General features: G+C 37.2%; 1 protein-coding gene across 3 annotated transcripts in view; it reads left to right on the plus strand.

Annotated features, from left to right (window-relative positions):
* The window catches only part of SLC39A8 (solute carrier family 39 member 8), an 83,396-nt gene that overhangs the window by 36,452 nt on the left and 23,798 nt on the right, over positions 1-23,146 (plus strand). For all 3 annotated transcript variants that reach the window (XM_061419549.1, XM_061419548.1, XM_061419551.1), the window contains exons 4-6: positions 1,545-1,714; positions 3,940-4,062; positions 4,540-4,707. In XM_061419549.1, coding sequence (XP_061275533.1) covers positions 1,545-1,714; positions 3,940-4,062; positions 4,540-4,707 — 461 coding nt within the window. The remainder of the gene's footprint in view (positions 1-1,544; positions 1,715-3,939; positions 4,063-4,539; positions 4,708-23,146) is intronic.

The following is a 23,146-nucleotide window of genomic DNA, read 5'->3' on the forward strand; positions in this document are numbered from 1 at the left end:
GTGTATATGTGTTCCTGCTAGCCTCCCCAAGCCAATGGTTCAAACACCTTGTTGGCAGAAACCACCGTTTGGTCTACATTCTAGGCTCCGTTTGCTAGGACTGTTTATTTGTAGTTAGAGTCATTAGAGTAATGGTCAGCAATCCTGTATGCAGCAAGCACAATATAAAATGTTCACTGTTTTGTTGAGTCTCGGGCTTTTTAAAAATTAGATCACCTCTAAGGAGTAATAAAGCATATTGCTAAGGAATGTGGGTCCTGGGACTGGACTGGGTTTAAATCTCTTATTCTATTCGCATGACTTGGGCAACTTAAATAAATTCAAATGAACTCCACGTGCCTTGGTTTTTTCAACTGCATTAAGGAGGTAATAGTACTAGCCTCACAGGGATTTGCGAGGATAAAATGATTTAATACAGGTTAGTCAGTTAGCACGGAGAAGGCGATGGTACCCCACTCCAGTACTCTTGCCTGGAAAATCCCATGGACAGAGGAGCCTGGTGGGCTGCAGTCCATGGGATCGCTAAGAGCCAGACACAACTGAGCGACTTGACTTTCACTTTTCACTTTCATGCATTGGAGAAGGAAATGGCAACCCACTCCAGTGTTCTTGCCTGGAGAATCCCAGGGACGGGGGAGCCTGGTGGGCTGCCGTCTATGGGGTCGCACAGAGTTGGACATGACTGAAGTGACTTAGCAGCAGTCAGTTAGCATGGTACATGGCAAGCACTCGCCAACATGTACCCCAATGATAGTGTCAACAAAAAAAACCCCCAACATTTAAAAATGCTTTCTGGACATTTTAAAGAAGTGACAATTCAGAGGTAGCTTTCTAATTTTTCACACTGTCCTTTGCATGCCGTGAGTGAGGCCATGGGCAAAGCTAGTGTCAGACAGTTCCAGGGGCTAACTTGTGTCTCAGCTTGTCCTACCCTGGCACCTGCACAGTTCACACAGGCTGTTCCTCACATTCCCATTTTGTCTTCCATCTCCTCTAGGATAACTGAGGAGATATTGAGACCCAAAGGTCATGCATACCATTGGCTAAAGACCTTAGGATGCCATCTAATCATTTCATTCTAAGTAATATTTATTAAGCATCACTAGGGTGCCTTGCCCTGGGGATGGAGATATGAAGAATGCACCCCCATCTATGTGTGTAGCATATTTTCACCTTTGAGCCCAGTAGGGTGAGTTGTGCAAGGTATGCACTCTCCCCCGCTGCCATATGCTCCTTTCCTGAGTGCTCACTACACTGGGGCTCCCTGGAGGCCCAGGCGGGGGGCTGAGCTGCTCCTCTCCCGAGGAGGTGCTGTCCACAGGCGCCTGCAAACGAGTGATTATGACCAGCTCAGTGTCAGCAACTATGGTCATCTTGAAGCTAACCACTCCCACCCATCTCGACCCCTATCTTGCACTCACCCCCCCCATATCTTCTCCTTGAAAAGCCTTTAAAGAAGAAACACATTTCAGGCTTAATGTACAGTAAGATGTCATTTGCTCCTTTGCACTAATTAATTTCCACTCTTTCCCTCTCACCCACAGTTTGGGGATATGGATTCCTGTCAGTGACAATTATTAATCTGGCATCTCTCCTCGGATTGGTTTTGACTCCATTGATAAAGAAATCTTATTTCCCTAAGATTCTGACCTATTTTGTGGGGCTGGCCATTGGGACTCTATTTTCAAATGCAATTTTCCAACTTATACCAGAGGTAAGGAGGTTGGGCTGTTTATTTCTGTGAATAATTGTTGCTTTTAAATGTTTCACCACTTTGTACATTTTAAGCCTCCATAATTCTTGCAGCACTTTATGGTCTGGTTTATAGTGTTTTGGATACGAAAAAGCTGAATCACAGCAAATGGAAAAGCTTGTCCCAAACTCTGGGGAAGTCAGTGTCAGGGAGAAAATTCATCTTCTGGGTGGCTAGACACCAGGACGTGCTCAGACAGCCCCGGGACACCTTGGAGGGCCTTAACAACTCCATTCTGTCACACATTCAGCAAATTTGATTTTCTGTACTTATTATTTATTTATTTCTGGAGAGCACACAGTATCTAATTTACTAAACATATACAACAAAATTCCTTCATATATTTACAACCGCTGTGGAAGATCAGAGGACATATTAGAAAAAGGCTGACAAACCTTTTCATTTCTTTTTTTTTTGACTGTGGAAAAAAAATCAATTGAGGGCCGATAAATAAATAGCAGCTTACTTTTTCCTTTAATGTTATGTGTTACCGATGCCATTGCCCAGAGTTAATCAGCACATGATATATACGTTTTACTTCAAATGTATAATGTGGTCATATAGGGAATAGAGGCAGAGGGAGGAGAATGACTAGAGGCAAAGAGATGGGAAGGAGAGAAAGACATTAATAGGAAGGAGCCACAAAGGAGACCTAGAGAAATCCATGCACACGTGGATGACATTACTCCAGCCTGTGTACATACAAAGGCGGAGCTCCAAACAGAGAGAAAGTAGTACCACCTTCAGCTCATAAGTTTTAGGAAATTATAACTGTATGAAAGTGGGGATGTAACTTCTTAAAGTCATAGTATTATATCTAGAAGGGACCTAGGAGAACATGTACTTCAAACCCTCAATTGCAAAAATTAAAATCCAAAATTGCAAAAATTAAAATCCAAGGAGATTAAATCACTTATAGTCAGTAACAAAGCCAGGATTATAGTTCAGACTTTCTGAATAAAAATATTACATGTAATATTATACATGGACCATATTTAATATAACATATATATTAACTCATCTGATTTGTGGGTCAAATTAAATTAAACTGATATTGTATGTGAACTGAGGATTGTACCTTTATGATTTTGAAGTTTTCTCTTTTATTGAAAATGTAATAATACATAAAAATGTCTACTAGGAAAATAAGACACTTCTTCAGTAGCACTTAAAGATATTTTTTTTGCCTTTCTGTGTTAATTAGGGAATTATGGATGGATGTGCTCAGAGAATTATGTAAACACTAAAGAATCTATCTGTTTAATAATAACCCCAATTTGCATAATTATTCCTTTTGTGGCAAAATTACTTCCCCTTTGTTATTTTAGTTTCATACCCTCTGTGTTAGGTATATGGAGCAGGTATTTTATGTCATTTTGCACTGTATAAATAGGTCCAGAGAAGCTACTGAAATGAAGATGAGACATGAGGTCTCCCCCGCAGAGACAAATGTAGAACAAGAACCCAGGTGTCTTCTAAGTTTGTAATTCTTATCTGCTTAGAACTTCTTGGCTCTATAATTTCAAACTCTTGCTCTTGCCCTATGTTCTTTAAATGATGCATTATTTCATTATCATTGTGTGTGTGTATGTGTGTCTGTGTGTGCGTGTGTGTGTCTGTGTGTGCGTGTGTGTCTGTGTGCCTGGTATCTTAAATTTTTTCTTCTTTATTCTGGAGCTCAGTTCTTAATTTATCTCTGTAGGACTTACTAGGATCCTCTACATTCAAGAAGATCTCTTGTGAAAACAGTAATCCAAGTGAGCTGCCATATTTGCTTTAAAAATTTGACTCTGGATATGAGGGGAAAATATATTACTTTTAGGAAAAGTGGGTAATCAATGTCTCATTTGTCTTTATGACCTATATCTACTGTTATCTTATAAATAGAGGAATCAGTACTGCTTTTTTACTATGAAAAGTTTACTTTTTTAGGCCAATATTGCTGAAGATTTTATAGCTAGGAAACTATAAGTTACTCTGGGGGCTTTATTTAATAGAGCTTTCTCTGGTTATAAGACTTCGATGCCATTTCTTATAGTTTGATTATTCAAATTTCAGATTTTTGGCAGGTAAATTTTCCAGTATTACTTGGATGTGAAGGATGGACTTAGAACTGTGGTGAAAATTATATACTGAATTAAATTAAATTATTTGATCTTAACCGTAAGCCTTTTTTTCTGCCTTAGGCATTTGGATTCAATCCTAAAGTTAACAACTATGTTGAGAAGGCAGTTGCTGTGTTTGGCGGATTTTACATCCTTTTCTTTTTTGAAAGAACACTAAAGATGTTATTGAAGACGTATGGTCAGGTAAATGGACTTTATTTTAAATGTTTGATGTTTTACCCTCTAAAGTTACTTTATATAGGCATGTAAAGGCAGGAATTTTATTCTTACAGTTATGTGAACAGTTCAGTTATTAGACTTGTGAATATGAGCAGAAAGAAAAGAATCAATATATTGATAAGTATAAGAGGAACAGTTGATTCTTATTGTAGAATTTGGAGTAAATACTAACAATTTAATGTCCAATAACAGATGCACATAATTTGTTTCCTCTCATATTCATTAACATCAGAAGGTATATGTACTCTAAAACATGAAAAAAAAACAACCCACAACAGAATCTAATAAATGAGGATACATTTAAAGGGAGAGAATTTTTTTTAATCTAAAAAGATTATACTACATTTTTCTCTTATAGATAAAAACCATTAAATTCTCTTGCCTGCATGAGCAATCTTTGTTTCTTCTTGTAACATTTTCCTCTCTTGTTTTTCCCTGTAGAATGATCACACCCACTTTGGAAATAATGACTTTGGTCCTCCTCAAGAAAAAACTCATCAACCTAAAGCATTACCTGCCATCAATGGTGTGACATGTTATGCAAATCCAGCTGTCACAGAGCCTAATGGACACATCCCTTTTGATAATGTCAGTGTGGTATCTCTCCAGGTATTGTCATTCTCTCTACCGCATCGCTTACCCTCTGTGAAGCCTGCGGTGCATGCAGCTACATTAGTATTTTGCCCATTTAAATGTGTCAGGCTTTTTCCTGTAGGTGTGGGAAAAGTAGAATGCAAGTCTGTTACTTTTCCCACTTTCCCTCCATGTATTTACTACAAACACATGAATTAAGCATGAAATTGTGAGTTTCTGGGTCAGAGGCTTTACTATTCTCTGTGAACTCCGGGAGTTGGTGATGGACAGGGAGGCCTGGCGTGCTGCGATTCATGGGGTCGCAAAGAGTCGGACACGACTGAGCGACTGAACTGAACTGAACTGAAGACTGTTTAACTATGTAAGAACTACTTAGATTTACACAATAATGTGTAGCAAAATTAATTCAGAGCATTTCTCTTATTTTGCAATTCTTTCAAGATCCCAAACCAAAGAATACTTTTGAGTGATTTTGAAATTGAAAGGAGACTTGTAAGCTAAGAAAATTGTGTTTAGGGACTTCCTTTGTGGTGCAGTGGTTAAGACTCTGCCCTTCCAGTGCAGGGGACACGGGTTCAATCCCTGGTCAGAGATCTCAGGTCTCACATGCCACGTGGTGTGGCCATAAAATTAAAAAAAAAATTTAAATTGTGTTTGTTAATTATTTATATTTCAATTTTCTAAATAATGTTAATAAGTTTCATTTCTTGAGCAAGAATTATATGCCGAGTAATAGGCCAGGTGGAGCTAGTAGTAAAGATTTCTCCTGCCAGTGCAGGAGACACAAGAGATGTAGGTTCAATCCCTGGGTTGGGAAGATCCCCTGGAGTAGGAAATGGTAGCCCTTTCCAGTATTCTTGGCTGGAAAATCGCATGGACGGAATCTTGGTAGGCTACAGTCCATAGGGTCTCAAAGAGTCATGCTTTACCGAGGACACACACATACACAGTACACCAGGCACTTACTTTATCTCATTCATTTTCCTTAATAACTATTAAAAGTAGAATTCTTTTCTATGTGTTAGGACTGCATGTTATAACTATTAGAACTAAAAGGAGAGTTTATTTTCTCTGTGTTAGAACTATTTGGACCTCATACCCAAATGATATGTGCAAAAAGGAGAATTTATTGGGAAGATAGTGGGCTGTCTAAAGGGACAGCCAAGCCACAGCCCCAGAACCATTAGAATCATTAGGACTCCCTCCTTCTCCTCTCTCTTTAGAGTCATTCTTCTCTTTCATGGTGGACCGGCTCCTTCATAAATTGGAAACATAGCCACTAGCAACTCCCGAGATTTATGTTTTATAATTTCAGCTACTAGATGGAATTGACCTGCCTCTTTCAGTCCTAAATACGCAATTTCTGGCAGGTGTCTCCTTGGTCCATCTTGAATTAATGTTCACTTTTAGACTCATCTCAGTGCTTAGAGGATTGGGCCCTTTGTATGACCCCAAGGGAGTATGGATGCAGCAGATGAGAGGTTATTATCAAAGGAGACTGGGATGCTAGTGTCATCGGTGTCCATTTCATTTGACAAATTAAGAAAGTAGAGCATTAGATGCTAAATAACCTCTCCAGGGTCTCTCAGTTCATAAATGGCAGATCCATAAGCTACAAAGTTAAATACAATATTAAAAAAGACAATTAAAAATAAAATCAAAAGGAAGTCAGCTGAGAAAAATAAGCAGGAAAAAAGATATTTGGAAGAGGTTTTATTAGTGCAGATGACCTTAATTTCCTTCTGGAAAGAGAGCATGATTGGCCTTATACTTCTTCCCACCTGATTAAGGAAAATCTCAAGTGTATTTCAAGAGGCAGTTTTGTGTGAACACTAAGCTAAGAGAGGAAATTATTTCATGCAACTTAATGAATGATGCTTTCAGGCAAGACTTTGCAAAGAATATGTAAATGTTCAAATAGATAATTTCCTATAATAATTTCAGCTAACATTTATTAAATATTCAAGGACTACTCCTAGAACATTAGATAAATGATCTTATTTGATCCTCATAACAGCCCAGGAGACAAGCACTCTTATAATTAGGAGACTGTGGCTTAGAGAGGTTAAATAAACCCAAGGACACAAAGCTCCTAATGATGAAGCTTCTATCAGAACTGAGGCCATCTGATGCTGAAGCTTGCACTCTTATATGCCTTGCTGGATTACCTTCATCTTGTCACTGCTCTACTAGAATCAAGATGGTAACATTAACTCTTAATAAATATTAATTTTTGTAGGGGGAACAAGGTAATTTGGCCCAAGGTCACTGCTTTCTGAGGGCAAATAAAATTGAACTGTTCAAAAGTTTTACTTTAGTTTTAAAGTTCCAGGGCTTCTAATTTATAACTCCTAATAGTCAGAAGACACGTTTGCAGTCAGTACAAGCGTTCTGACAGATGTGGTCCTAGACATGATCCTGTTTTACATAACTTAGAAATACCAATCAAAAGTCCATACTTTCTCTACTTCTGGTGCTAGTGCTAATATATAGGCTTTCATTCACTTATCTAATAAATACTGATTGAGTACCTGCTCACTATCCTAGGCACTGGGGATTTAGAAGCAGACAAATTCTTGTGAAACTTACATTCAGCAGAAACAGACAATATAGAAAAGAATAAACAAGAAAATATCAGGAGGACTTCTGTGGTGGTGCAGTGGTTAAGAATCTGCCTGCCAGTGGAGGAGACATACATTTGATCCCTGGTAGAGAAGATCCCACATGCTGGGGAGCAACTAAGCCCCTGAGCCACAACTACCCAGCCCATGCTCTAAAAGCTCACGAGCCTCAACTACTGAAGCTCACACACTTAGAGCCAATGCTCTGCAACAGGAGACGCCACCTCAGTGAAAAGCCCGAGCACAGCAACCAAGAGTAGCCGCTGCTTGCTGCAACTAGAGAAAGCCCAAGCACAGCAACAAAAATCCAGCACTGCCATAAATAAATAAAAGAAAATATCAGGAAGCATGAACTATTTTGATAAAAATAAAATAGTTTTCATCAAATTTTCATAGATTTGATGAAAATCGTGGGTGATGTGGGGGTGGCACGTGGAGGCTTCTTTGATCACGAATAGTCCCTTAAGAGGTCAGCAGAGAATTGGATAATGAGAAAGAAGAAACAGCCATGCAAATATTTGGGAAAAGAATGTTCCAAAAGCTTTGATAAGAACCAAATTGGTCCCATACAAGGGAGCTGGAAGCTGAATGGCACTGAGTTTCCCAACATCAATTCTGGAGACCAGTGGCACAGTTCTTTGAATATTCTGAACAGAAACATCTGTGGAATTGTCAACCTGGGTAAGCTACCAGTCTCATGAGAGAACAGAATAAATTTGGGTGTCTGGAAATCTACTTCTAGAAATGAAAAGCACACATCAAGCAGAGAAGGTACATGCCAGGATGACTGCCATGAACCAGGCCTTGAGATGAGCCACATAAAATGTCCTGATGCTCATTTCCCCTGGGGACTATCTTCTGGCCGTTTTGGTTGTAGGTATAAACTCTAGTGGAGAGAGATGCAAACAAATTGAGCTGCATACTGTTATTTTCAATTTTCTCTTCACATTGCATTAAAAAAAATGGAAAGAAGCGAAATTTAAAAATGCTATCAAGGACCAGATATTGCTTTCAGAGACAATGGATAAAGATATATGAGTCAATACTTGTTTTAATAATAAAGTTAGGCTATTTTCTAATCTTTTATATGATAAGAATATATTTAATGTAGGTGACCCCACCTCAATGATTGAACATGGAGTGTAAAATTCATCGTTCATTTTGATGTCCAAGTATTGTCCCAATAATTTTGTTGATGATTCCTGCTTTTACTATTTTGATAGAGTGAAGTTTTTCCAAATTGAAGATAATAAGCACGAGTTAAGAAAAGTAGTTTAATTTGACATTATCATCCAAAGAACACAAATTATGTAACAATCTGGATTATAATGACATGATTCATGTTTTTTATGGAATATAGGAAGAGCAAACGAAATGTTATAGAATAATTAAAATGCATGACTTAGGGATTTCTTTATCAATACTCACTGGACAATTTTGATTAATCACAGAATATTCAGAAATACTATCATGTTTAAGTTTGGTTGCCTTTGGTATTTTTTCTATCTTCACTCATGAAAACTATAGCTTTACATGTATTTAAAAAATTTTTGTTGCCATGGAGACTATTTATCACAGTTGGAGTGTAGAAGATATTTAACAGTTTGTTAGCTTGATAATAACTTTTAAATATTTAGACAAATGGTGTGAAACTTCCTTGGTACCCTTGCTTCAGTCTCAGTAAACGTTAGCACTGCAGCATGTGTGGGGTGTGTGTGCGCTGCTGTGGGTGTGTAGGAGCATTTGTGTTCTGGGGGAATTATAGAGACATAATAAGGAGGCAGTTATGAGGGAAGAAGAGGAGCACAGGATGCCATTTCTCACTGTTCAGTTACTGTCCCTAAGTACCATTTCCCATCTCACTCTCTGACACTTGCTCTGTTCCTCTCTCTGACTACTGCACAAATGTGGGGAGAAGTCACTGCTGTATCTTTGCAGCCAGGTGGGTCTTTTCCCCGTGAATCTACAGCTTTGGAAGGACTGTGTTTACCAGATTCCTCAAGCATGTCAGGTACTTTGGGGAGTGTTAGCTCTTCCAGCCACTAGGGGGCCCACCTAGTTCATTCCTACAGTAGTCTGTAATCACTCTTCTAAGTGAAACCTCCTGTGCTTTCATTTAAGAAGAGACGCTATTAAATAGGAGATGCTATTAAATATAAATGCTAGAAGCCATTTATTCTTCCCACAGAAGAAAAATTAATGTCAGCCATTAAAAAAAGTTGACTATTGCGAATTTTATGTTGAAAATTGAAGTGCAATGAAGTAGACTTTAGCTGCAAAGTGTGGTGATGTTAGGGACTTTGTCAGTGATGGATAGGATGTGATACTCTACAAATACAACATTTTTGAGGTGCTTGGGTCTCCATGAAAATCCAACAGATTTTAAATATAGTTCATTCATTCAAGTGTTTATTAATATATACTTGGCCTTGTTTTGAGTACCGAGATACATCAATGGGACAGAATAGACAAACTTTCTGCCCTTCCATAACATAATTGAAATATTCTGTAGTATACAGAAATATTTTACACAAAAGTGGAAAGCATCCTTTTTTAAGTACAAAAATCAGAAGCTCTGTATGTATGTGTGGGGCTTGCTTATTGCTCTTTTTCTTCGAGTGTGAGGGGTGTTTCTCTGTTCTTACCTGGAGGTGGAAGGATGGTGTCTATTCCTGGCTGACCAGGAATATTGGGAAGGAGGGTGGGTGACGAAAGGGGGCTGGGACACTGTGAGTATCTGAACTGAAACCCTTGATTCAGTCCCATAGTTCACTCCAGCCTTCAGTTTGCTTTGTGTCCTAGAACTGAGGGCTTTTCTGGTTCAGTTTTCCCAGAGGGTAAATCTCTAGTCTTCATTTGAAGTGGTTTCATTGCTGAATTGACTTGGGAGCAGTCATCTGATGTTTTAATTGCTCCCTAAATAAACAACAACAAATTCCTTTTTTTAAAATTAATTTTTATTGGAGTATGGTTGCTTTACAATGTTGTGTTTATGCTGTGCAGCAAAGTGAATCTATACATTTACTTATATACCCTGTTTTTTTTTTTTTTGATTTCCCTCCCGTTTAGGTCACTACAGAGCTTTGAGTAGAGTTCCTTGTGCTATAAAGTCAGTTCTTATTAGTTATCTATTTTATGCATAGTAGCAATGGTGTCTATATGTCAATCCCAGTCTCCCAATGCACCCCATCTTTCCCCCTGGTTTTCAGTTCCATCCTTCCTCTGCCGCCTTCAGAGGTGCTTGCTTGGTGCTTCTGTTCCCCAATGCTTCTGAGGTTTGGGGCCCTGCCTCACTTTATTTCTTTCAACTTTTTTCCTCTGTAGAGTCAGAACTTGTCCTCCTCTTTTCATCCTCCAAAATAAATATCTCTGTGCTCTCATCTTCCATTCTTTTATTTCTTGTGACTTTATGTCTTTTTTTAGTCTTTAATTTTAGGAAATTTTAAGAGGGACTAGAGAAAATATGTGTGTCTAGTCTGCCATACTGCACCAAAGACCTGTTTATTATATTATATATTTTTGAGCATCATAAGATTTGAAAACAGAAATCAGTTATTTTCTTTTATGGGGTTATACTGGCAGTTAGTTAAAATTGAAAATGATACATAAATTATGTAAGAAGTGGTTCTTGTTGGTCTTGATTGACAGATTCTTATAAAAGAGTTGGTTGAATTAGAGGCAAACGATGTCCTTACACCACCGTGAGGAGGAATTCTGAGCACACCTTGGTTGTTCGTGGCTTTAGTTTCCTCACTGGATCCATCTCCATGCTTCCTTGCTCCTTACAGACTTTTATCAGGCGCTAGATGGTGTCTTTGCAAAGTCATGAAAATTGGTACCTGAATCCACTCTGAATGTAGCCCATGCTTGACTAATACTAACTTGCTTTTGTTCATCTTTAGGGAATGCTTTCTCACATTTTCAGGAATAACTGTTGCAAAAAGTTTTCATTACTTCACAGAATTCTCAACCCAACCTTTTCTTCCTTTAATGATCAGACTGTGAAGATTATTTGGGAACTCGGTGAACTTTGCTGTCTCACTTCATCTGTCACTTCCCGGCTCTGTGTCCTCACATATCCTTATACGCGCTCCATCTTCCTTTTTGTGTCAGAACTTGTATCCTTTCTCTTTTTTAAGGCTGTGTGCATGCTAAGTTTCTCAGTCATGTCTGACTCTGCGACTCCATGGACTGTAGCCCGCCAGGCTCTTCTGTCCATGGAATTCTCCAGGCAAGAATACTGCAGTGAGTTGCCATTCCCTTCTCCAAGGGATCTTCCCAACCCAGGGATTGAACTCGCATCTCCTGCTTGGCAGGTGGATTCTTTACTGCTGAGCTACCGGGGAAGCCCCCTCAAGTATTTGTGTACAATTTAAAAATTTACTCCATAATCTCTGAAGTTTCTCTCTGGAATGATACAAGTGATTTTTCTAGGCAGCAGACTATATTCTTCACATTCATTCATATCCTTTCTGAAGCATTTCTGTAGTTCAGCATGCATTTGAATACCCTTTATTGGCTAAATGTTAGGAATATAAAGGCAGATTTTTCACAGGAACTTATTAATATTTCCTTCCTCTTGGAATTACTCATTAAATGGTTTCTGTGACATGATACTTTTCTCCTTGTCCCATAGCTACTACTTTCTTGATGTTTTCTCAGAATCTCCTTTTCTCTGCAGGACAACTTGGGGCAGGAAGCAAGGGCTTTGTAGTTACACGAGGCCAGTCTTGTGTGATTTGGGGAAAGTTAGTTAACATCTCTGAGTCTGTGTTAACTCATCTGTAAAATGAGGAGCAAAATTCTTCATACGTTTATTTGAAAATTATTTATTCTGGGCCAACTATGTAACAATGTGTCTGATGTTACACACACGCAATCAGTATATATTTCCCTCTCTCTTTCATTCACCACGTTTTTTTTATTTTCTTTCCTTACTTTTTAATCATAATGATCTTATTAAATCTTTTCACTTAAATTTACATTCCTTTGGGATTAACTTTTGAATCTGTGTGCATAATTATTAATATTTACAGATCATTGTTTAGAAGAGGGCTTCTTATACTAAGCTATGAAGGCTTTTGAATCTGTCTGTAGTTTTTTTAGTGGGGTAGAGAAGGTAAAAACATAAAACTCCATGCTTTGTCATCTTGATTATTTACTGCTGAAAAAATTTGAGTGACTTTCCTGGAAATTAAAGTTTGACTTTTAAAACTTGAAGGCTTTTTGGTAAGAATGACAGCTTTCTGAATATATGCTGTTGAGTCCTGTCTAATAGACTAAGAGAACTTGAAACATTAAAGTTTATTTATTCATTCGCTGGAATAAAACTTTAAAGTCCAACATAACGTGCCACTTGAATCATATTATCGGTTTTTGCACTGTATATTCTTTCAGAGTTGTTCAGCTACACACTCATTTGTCCAGTTGTATCTGTCATACTCTGACACATTCAGTTCATTTGAAAGGACATTAAAATGACACCTTAATTATGTAGGGAAGACACTTGGTTGTCATGTTATGGAAATAGTTGGGGTGCATAAAATCTTTAAAGATTGAATTGAGTTGAAGTTAAGTGCTGTTAACTTTTTAAATCTGATACAGACATTTTATACAGATAAATTCTAAAGATGAAAAATTTAGTGATATAAAATGTAAAGATAGTCATTCAAAAGATGAGATAGAGTGCCAGTGAATAAAGTCACAAGACTAGAGGTAGTACATAGAATCTGGAGAAGGCAGTGGCACCCCACTCCAGTACTCTTGCCTGGAAAATCCCATGGATGGAGGAGCCTGGTAGGCTGCAGTCCATGGGGTCACTGAGGGTTGGACGAAACTGAGCGACTTCACTTCCACTTTTCACTTTCATACATTGGAGAAGGAAATGGCAACCCACTCCAGTGTTCTTGCCTGGATAATCCCAGGGACGGGGAGCCTGGTGGGCAGCTGTCTATGGGGTCACACAGAGTTGGACACGACTGAAGTGACTTAGCACATAGAATCTAAGCTAAATCAGAACTAAAACGGAGAGGTTTGAAATGTCAACTGAAGCGACTTTCCAGAAAGGCAAACTATCCATGAAGGACCATTCTTGCTCTTCAGATAAAACAGTGTCTCAGATACATAAATTTGGCAGAAGCATTTTAGTTGATATCCAGTGTGGGAAGGGCCTTAGGGTTATCTATTGTTCCTTAAATTAGCCAGTCATTTGGCCAGCTAAGACATCCCTGTTTTTACACAGGGAGAGATGGCATCACCATTGACACAGACAATTCATAAATAAAGAGTTGGTACTACCAACTCCGAGGCCAGCTGGGAAAATCAAATAATAATGTATATGAAAGTGTCTTGAAATGTACCCAGAGTGAAAGTATTAGTCGCTCAGTTGTATCTGACTCTTTGCGACCCCATGAACTATAGCCTGCCTGGCTCCTCTGTCCCTGGGATTCTCCAGGCAGGAATACTGGAGTGGGTGCTATTCCCTTCTCCATGGAATCTTCCTGACCCAGGGATAGAACCTGGATCTCCCACATTGCAGGCAGATTCTTTACTATCTGAGCCACCAGGGAAGCCCCAATGTACCCAGATCCACACTGTGTAATCTGTTTGAAGGACAAGCAGTTGCTTAAGGGTCTCAGTCAGGGACTGCTATTATAGTCAAGTGAAAGGGGAATGTTTTAGTTAATCATCTGATAAACATTTATATATTAATGGTTAATATTTTTGTAGAGTTTTTAATTTTAATCCATTTGTATGCCCTTTCAGGTCCATGCAGACATAATTAAAATGTTTTGATTTCTGGGTATAACTTACAGACTTTTAGGCTTTCTTTTTCCTCTGTAAATAGACACACACAATTTAATTTCTGTTGAATGATTCATATTATAAAATAATAAAATTTTTTTAATCTAAAAAAGAAAAGAAAGAAAAGACGTTAAAAAATAAGACATTCCCAGAGAAGACTTCTCAACTGCCCTAGAAATTGCCAGAGAAATCCTGACTAATTTCTATCCCATATACTTTCTGCCAAAGAATCTTTAAAAATTCACTGAAATGAGTGAGTACTCCTCCTTGTGGACAGAAATCTTTTGTGAGTTATCAGGATAAGATGCCAAAAATTGCTTGGTTTCCAGTTCGATTTATAAAGTGCAAAGCAAAAGGGAAAACAGAAGATCTGTTTGATGTTGGTGGGAAAGAAGGAAAGACGTTTGATAAGGGTTCTGGTTAGCGTTGGTCTGTCTTCGCAAGAGTTGGTCCCCTGGGGTTGAAAGATCCAGAGTGAGTGCATAAGCCTGTGCTTCAGGAAAAAATTATAGTGTGATTAACAGAGATGAAACAGTCAGAAGGAACGTTGGAGGAAGGAGGGGAGGAGGAAAGATGATTCAATTTTCTCTAAATGAAAGCATTTTTATTGAGGCAAAACATATATATATATATATATATATATATATATATATATATGGAAAAGTATACAGCAAACAAAATAATTTACTATATACTATGGATGCCTTAAGGTACTAGGGCTTGTCTCATAGAACTTCTGTGAGAAAGGTTGGGGTACATGGCTGGACTTGTAAGAAATGGGTCATCGGGTATGTCCATGTGCGATTTTACGAGTAACAACAAATCACTCTCCAAACCATTATACTTATTTATGCTCTCATCAGCAGCAGAGGAGAGTTCACATTTTATCCACAATTGGAGAATTGCTTTCTTTAGTGATTGTTGGACATTTCAGACTTAAAAAAAATACCTATTGCTTATTTAATGACTTTGTAACGGTGTCTTTCTGTGATTAGCCTTTGTTTATTTCTGATCACTAGCGAAGTTGAGCATCTCTTTATATGCTTATTTGTCATAAGTTTCCTTTTGTGTTTCTTGTTCATCTGTCTCACACATTTTTAGTTGAGTTGCTTATCATCTTTTCTTATTGATTTGTATTGCAGAAAGATTATTCTTAGACTTGTAAAAATGGCAAGGAATGCTTTATTTAAGATTATAGAAGTAGGGGTCAACGCTATTGCTATAGAGTAGAGAGGTGGGGCTCAACTTGGAATATAACAGAGACAGCTGAGGATTTATGTCTAACAAGCAGAGTGAGGCAGTCAGTGTATAGAGAATTACTAAGTGAAGACATTAAGAGTAGGAGGGATCCTTTTTTCTTTTTTTTGGCTGCACTGAGCTGCAGGAAGAACTTCCCTGACCAGGGATGGAACCCATGTGCCCTATAGTAGAAGCACAGAGTTTTAACCATTGGACCACTGGAGAGTTCCAGAAAGGATCCTTGTTAAACCAATTTGACAGAATCTTGCTAAAGGCAGACCACAATGATCAGATATCAAGAATACAGGGATTCTTACTAAACTGACTTAGCATGATCCCTGCTACAACTGGACTCTGTACACAGGGGCAAAGAAGCCCGAGAGTGAGGTCTAGTTGAGAACTGGGCTCAGAGGATCCTGGCTAAAGTCTACTCAAGGATAGTCTTTGTCATTTGGAGGAGTTTTGTATATATTCTGGATGCTAATCTTCATTGATTAAATGAATTACAAATATATTCTCAAAGTCTGTGACTTCTCTTTTCATGTCATTTAAATTGATTTTTTTCAAGTTTTAACTTTAAAGTAGTAAAATATATCAATACTTTCATTCAAGATTTTTACTTTCTGTATTTTGTTTAAAATAGGTTCCCTTTGCCAAAGTAAAGAAGATATTCTTCTGTATTTTTTTTCCAAAAAGGTTAAAGTTTAATATTCCACGTGGAATTTATTTCTGTGTATAAGGACCCAGTTTTTTTCTTTCTGTATAGATAAGCAGTTAATCTTGCTTCTGTTATTGAATAGTACGTCTTATTGCTGCCATATGTCAAGTTTCTATATATCAATGTGCTTATATTCTAGACTTTGAATTATCTTTCATTTGTCTATTAACAAATTTCAACCTTATTATCTCAGTGCATTAATTATTATAATTTTAGCGAACATTGAGTGTCCTAAGACAAGGCTCTTTACCTTGTTGTTTTCAGTGAAAATCATTTTTGTTCTTTCATGTCAATATCATTGTGGGGATTTTTATTGACATTGCATTGGACTTAGAGATCAGTTGAGGGACAGCTAACATTTTTGTGAGATTTCAGATTTTCATTGTAATTTTCTGTAGAAATGTCTTTAAAATGTTCTGTTAGATTTATTCTTAATTACTTTGTAGCTCTGTAAGCATTATAAATGGTATCGTTTCCTACTCTATTTTCTAATTATTATGTAGAAGTAAATTGAATTCAGTATATTGATTTTAATCCTGCAGTATTGCTGAAGCCTTCTATAATTCTTTGTGTTTTATTTGTTTGCTCTTTTGGATTTCCTATGTAGGTGTCAGTGAGTAAATTAGCAAGTTTTTTCCTTTATAATTGTTACAACCCTTTTTCTTGTTACATTGGCAAGGATTCACAGAGTAGAAGTAGTGATAGCTGGTGTTTTGTCTTGTTTCTGAGTCTGATGGGCATACTTTTAAGTTTGGAAGGTGGCTGGCTCTGGTTTTTTTCTTTTAATAGATACCATTAATTAGATCAAGAAAGTTCTTTCATATTCAGAATTTACTAAGTATTTTTCTCAATGTTGAATTTTATTGGGATTTTTTTCTTTTTCTGTACTATAAACAAGTATGGATAATCTATACTTAGTTATTTTTTTTTCTTCTAAAATTGAGGAGTCTTAAAGTGGAAAGACTAAATGAATAGATAAAATTTTCTGGCAAAAATTTTGTCATTTATGAACTCTAGAGTATTATTCACTAGGTATCACTGATTAGTACTAACATGAAAATTAGAGCAACTTTGCTTTGTCAAAAGAACTTGAGCCAAAATAATGCCATGTGCAGCAGCATGGATGAACCTAGAGATTATCATACTAAGTGAAGTAAGTCAGACAGAGAAAGACAAATAGCATTTGATATCACTTATATGTGAAATCTAAAAAAATGATGTAAATGAACTTATTTACAAAACAGAAATAGAGACGTAGAAAACAAATTTATGGTTGCCAAAGGAGAGGGATAAATTGGGAGTTTGGGGTTAACAGGTATACACTACTATATATAAAATAGATAAACAGCAAGGACCTACTGTATAGCATGGAGGACCATATTCAGTATCTTATAATAACCTATAGTGGAAAAGATTCTGAAAAAGAATATCTATATCTATCTCTCTATATATAATATATAGCTGAATTACTTTGCTATATACATAAAATGAACACATCACTGTAAATCAACTATATTTCCATAAAAACTTTTTTAAAAAAAGAACTTAAAAAAAAAAAAAAAAAAGAACTTGAGCCAGATAGATCTGAGTTGAAATTTTGACTCACAACTAGTCGGGTTACTGTACTTTCCTAAAACTGATTTTCTTTTCATCTTTAAACTGGCCAACGTCTCTCCCAATAAGGATTATTATGAGAATTAAATCAAATATTTAAAAAGTAATGAATAAGCGTAGCTGTGAAGTAACATTTTATTACTACCGCTACCATACTATCAAACATCACCATCTTGCTGAGAAGGTGTGGGGATGAAGTGAGAGCAACAGCAGCCAACTTTGTGTGTGGCCTCAGAGCCACCAAGTTCTCTTTTTCAATCACAGAATAATTGGGTAACTTGCGATTTCGAGTAGGAGAGTTGGTATAACGTTGTGGGCTCTCGTCGGGTTTATAAGCACAAATCAACTGAAAGGAGGAAAGCATTTTATGCCGTGGGTTTTCTGTGAAGTTATGGTGGGGTACATTTTGAAGATTCAGAATTGATGGATTGCTTTAGTATAGGAACAATTTATAGTCGAGTTATGTTTATGAAGTTATCCAGAATAGTTGAGAGCAAGGTTTTCATGGATGTTTGCAGAAAACAAAACCAAATAGCAAGTTTGAATAAAGGATATGAAGACAGTTGGACTCCGAGGTTATTTGTTTCCCCTTTAGACCAAACTTCTCAGTGTCCAGGTACATTAGAAGAGACTTTGGTGCACAAAGTCCCACTTAGTAGGCAATTCTGTCCTCAGCGACACTGGAGAGGAATATAGAAGGAAACAGCCAGGGGCTGGGGTGAGATGGAGTGGTGCTAGGTTTCCAGGTGTAAATAGAAGACATCTCATAGGTCTTCAGGGTATCGTACTCTCCTTGATAATGCCTTTGTTTGCATTGCCCTAGCACAGAGTAATGATTGAGAATACTTGATAAAGAAAATAAATGCCCAGGGGTGAAAGTAGAGAGTGCTGTAGTAGGTACCTTAACAGTGACTATGTTTAATCCCTACAATGAAAAGTGAACGTGAAAGAAATCCCTACAATAGTCCTGTGAAATAGGTGTTAAGTCTGTTCACAGATTTAATTAAGACTCAGTTAAATAACTCACACAGAGAATAAATGGCAAAGTTATGATGAGATCCCCTCCTGGGGTCTTGATTTGTAACCTCCTGTTCCTCTGTATACATGCATGACCTGACCTTCCTAATGGGAACATTGCTCTAGTCCTGATTTCTAACAGTGAACTTACAAGTGAACTTCTGCAGTACAACTTGAGGATTGCTGGCAGAGTGAAACTTCATTAATTTCGATTTTACTTATATATCATAATTAATAACTTATAATCTGTTGTATTTTCCTTTTAGACTGGGTTGTAGGGTATTTGAAGGTGAAAGTGAAAGTCACTCAGTTGTGTCCGACTCTTTGCGACCCCATGGACTGACTATACAGTCCATGGAATTCTCCAGGCCAGAATACCGGAGTGGGTAGTCATTCCCTTCTCCACAGAGTACTTTGGGTATCCTCTATCAAAATAGCTTTTGAAATAATTTGTTAGGAAGATGCACCTAAAGTTTTCAAGTTCTCTAAAGAAACACCAAGTTGTTATTATGGAATTGAGATGCCACATTAATCTTACCCAACAACATGGTGTGTTTTCTGAAGGCCTTCTGCCACACCTCATGCTGGCTGTGGATTTTGTTTGTTAGTGTGAATTATTGGAAGCGATAGAAGTGTACTTATCTAAACATGTTCTATACTAAATTGCTTTCACTAATCAAGCAGGACTTACCCTTATTTAGAAGAATTAGTGAGGTTTTACTCAATTAGGCTTGATGTCAAGTTAATTTTTCCCCCATTAGGATAATGAAGAATTGCTGTGTTGCTTTTTGATTAAAAAAATTGAGAATGAATGCCAATACATTTTTCTTTTGAAAAATGAGAAAAAAATAAGAGATTCAAGTAAATTATTCTGGGCATCAGAAAGAGTTGCTTAGTTTTATTGTGTCCTTGCTTAATTTTATTATACACGGCAACATAAGCAAGGGAGAAAATGTAAATATATATTCTATTGCCGGTATGTCTTTAATGTCAGCTTTTTCAAAATTTTTTAAGGTTGAGTTATAAAAGATGTCCATATCATAAACATTGAACTTGCCAAAATAGGCCTCTTTATATCTTCTGTTTGCTCATTTAAAAATATTTATGTGGTGCTATATTCTTTACATGCTACATCTTGCAGTTTGGGAATACTGGATCAAGACCTGGTGAGTAAATTTTACTCAGTGGATTGCATGATGGAAAATTTGCCAAAGCATGAGATGTTTTAGTGTGACAAGTAAAAGTCATGTCCTGAGTAGAAGGTCTTGGGGAGGTAAAATTTATTCTATATTCTATTATTCCATGTTATATTTATTCTGTATATTTCAAAAACAAGAATCCTAAATTAAAAAGATCACAAGGCTGAAGTATCTTGCAAATGAACTGTGGTCTTGCCAAGATGTTTTTTGAGTTTGATACTGCTACAGTCCATAGCAGAACATCAGCAGATTGTTACACACATGCACAAACATGCACACACACACGCAAACACGCGCGCACACACACACACACACACACACACACACATCCCTTTAGGTATTTATCTGCTTATCTTTTCCTATCCAGTTTTATGTCTGAGGCAAATGTCCTGAGCACACATGGCACTTTTATAACTATCAATACTTCACTGATTATCTTAGTGAATAAAAATAATTGAAGGTGTTTAAGACCAAATTAAGTATTTGCTGTTAATAAATGTACCATCAGGTTACAGTCAGATCATTGATGGGAGGTGAAATTTGATTTTGCTGTGTACTTGCTTCTTAGAGGATTTTAGTCCCTTTTTGAGGATTTCAGTGCAATTAGGTTAATAACTCATTTCTGTTAGTTAAGTTGTGACTTTCTCCTATCTAACTTTGCTTGCTATGTTGATCAGTGGCCCAATATATCCAGATCTGTTATAAGTTTGAGTTTTTATTAATCAAAAGGAGAGACCTTAATGTGTAAGCTTCCATTTCTTTCTTTTTTTAATATTAAAACTTGATTATTCAGTTGGTATTTTTTTTCAAACCTTAAACTTTTTATTTTGTATTGGGGTATCGCTGATTAACAATGTTGTGGTCAGGTGAACAGTGAAGAGACTCAGCCATACATATACATGTATCCATTCTCCCCCAAACCTCACTCCCATCCAGACTGCCACACAACACTGAGTAGAGTTTCATGTGCTGTACTCTAGGTCCTTTTTGCTTCTCCATTTTAATATAGCAGAGTGTACATGACCCCATTTCTTTTTAAAATTATTCTTTTTGCTTTTTATTTCTGACATCAAGTATCAGAGCACTAAAAGTAAAAAAAAAAAACAAAAACAAACTTTATTGAAACTTCTACTTAAGATTATCAAATTGCTTAATGAGCGTGACTTTATTAAACCTTTACAGCAAACTCCGTGAAGGCAGATTAAAGAAAAAAAAATTCAATAGCTCAGAAGGCACCAATAAAGATTACTTTTGAAGTGTTAGTAAACCATGCATCTGGCTTCATGCTTTCTAGTTCATCTACTTTTATTATTAGATTATAAAATACATATCAGAAAAACTGAAGTGAGGGGTCATTGGTAGTTTTCTAGGTTGTAAAACAAGCAAATCTAGAGATTGTTTTACATTTGGAAAGTAAAATTGCAAAAATTCTTTACTGGGAAGGTGTTATTTTTGCAGAAAATTTCTCTGGATTCTTTGTAGTTTTTGTGACTTTGACCAAAATTTCAGTCAGTGAAATTATATCTTAAAATAATAAAGGCAGTCTTAAAATGAGCCTCTTTTGGGGTAATGTTTCATGTTCTGAATGATATCCTGGTCTATAGGCCAAATCAGTGAGGCTGTGTTAATGGGCAGGAGGATGGTATTCAGTTTCTAATTCTGTCATTCACTCATGTATCCTGTGATCACATGCCCAGTGCCAGTCTTTGTTCCATACCCTGGAGATATTGTGGCAAATTAGAAAATGTTTCTGATCTCTGGCACTCTGTGGGCACACAGCCTAACATTATAGGATTACAGATGCTGTGCAGGGAATTGAAATGCGGTGATGTGATGATGTCTGCATATCCAGTTTGGGTGGTCAGGGACATATTTAAGCTAAAATACAGACTATGGGAAGCAGCTATGCATGCAAAGATCAGGGAGAAGAAGGTCAGGGCTGTGGGAACAGAAAGTGCAAAATCTCCAGGGTGGGAAAGAGTTTGGTTGGTTTTAGGAATTGAAAGAAGGTCAGAGTAGCTAAGGCACAATAGATGCTGGTATGACATGACATTGAAGAAAATTTTAGATCGAACTTTTTCTTCAAAGTAAGTGTTACTGTGTTCTATTTAAATAAGTATTGATCATCTCAAATAAGCACCTAGATCTAAAATTACTTTTTACTAAATGTAACAAATTCGAAGGGACAGTCAGAAAACTCTATCTTTCTCCCCTTCTGTACTTCAGTCTGTAAACAACAGATTATATGGAGTAGATTTGAAAGCTGGAGGATGGTGTTTTATCCCCTCAATGATTGGAGGTATTATTTTAAGTGTGTCTGAAGTGTTAGCAAACTTCAGCACATCAGCTTAGTGTATTCTCTCAGAACCAGAGGTACTTGAATCTGGTACCTTTCAGGTTGGAAACTGGCAATAGCAATAAAATAACCCATTATTGTAGCAATAAATTACTGAACTCAGAATTTCTTATCTGGAAAAACTCAGTCCTTCTGAGCAGCCTTTTCTGCCTTCTATTGCATGGGCTTAAGAGTCACATCATCTTGGTTCAGTGGCTTTTCCATCTCCAGTGAGGTGGATTTTGGTCCTGGCCTTGCCTCTACCACCCACATTTCTTCATCTGTGATTGGATGTTAGAGGGACTCAGCTCAAGGCATTTAGAAGAGTACCTTTCAGATGGTAAGCACTCCGTGGTGTTAGTTGCTTTTGTTGCTACTGTGATTTTCAGGCTCCTTTCCTCCAACAATCTTCTTAAAACCGTGTAGCTATCCTTGAATTAGATGCAAAATGGCTGCCAATTAAAGCCTTCAGTCCTTCGGTGGTCACTGGGATGGCTATAGAGGTGCTGACATCTGCTGACTAAAGTGCGATTTTGGCATTCTGTCAGTCCATTCAGTTGAGCAAAACAAGTCCCTCTCCCCCTGATTTATTTTTTAAAATTTATTGAACACCTCCATATATATATTGAGTTAATTTTTGGATGCACAGTGCAACAGGCATGTGGGATCTTATCTTAGTTCCTTGACCAGGGATCGAATCCAGGCCCCTTACAGTGGAAGTGCAGAGTCCTAACCATTGGACCACCAGGGAATTCTCAGCTGTGTTAAATTTGGGGCTGAAATGAAGACAAAATCTTTGTCTGCCAGGAGCTTTTGATCTGGCTCCATGACGTTAAAGAATTGGTAAGAAAACAAAGAACAACAAAAACACTTCTGTACTTTCTGAGTTTTTTTTTTTTAATGTAGA

The sequence above is a fragment of the Bos javanicus genome, chromosome 6 (assembly GCF_032452875.1).
Source record: "Bos javanicus breed banteng chromosome 6, ARS-OSU_banteng_1.0, whole genome shotgun sequence".
Classification (NCBI taxonomy): domain Eukaryota; kingdom Metazoa; phylum Chordata; class Mammalia; order Artiodactyla; family Bovidae; genus Bos; species Bos javanicus.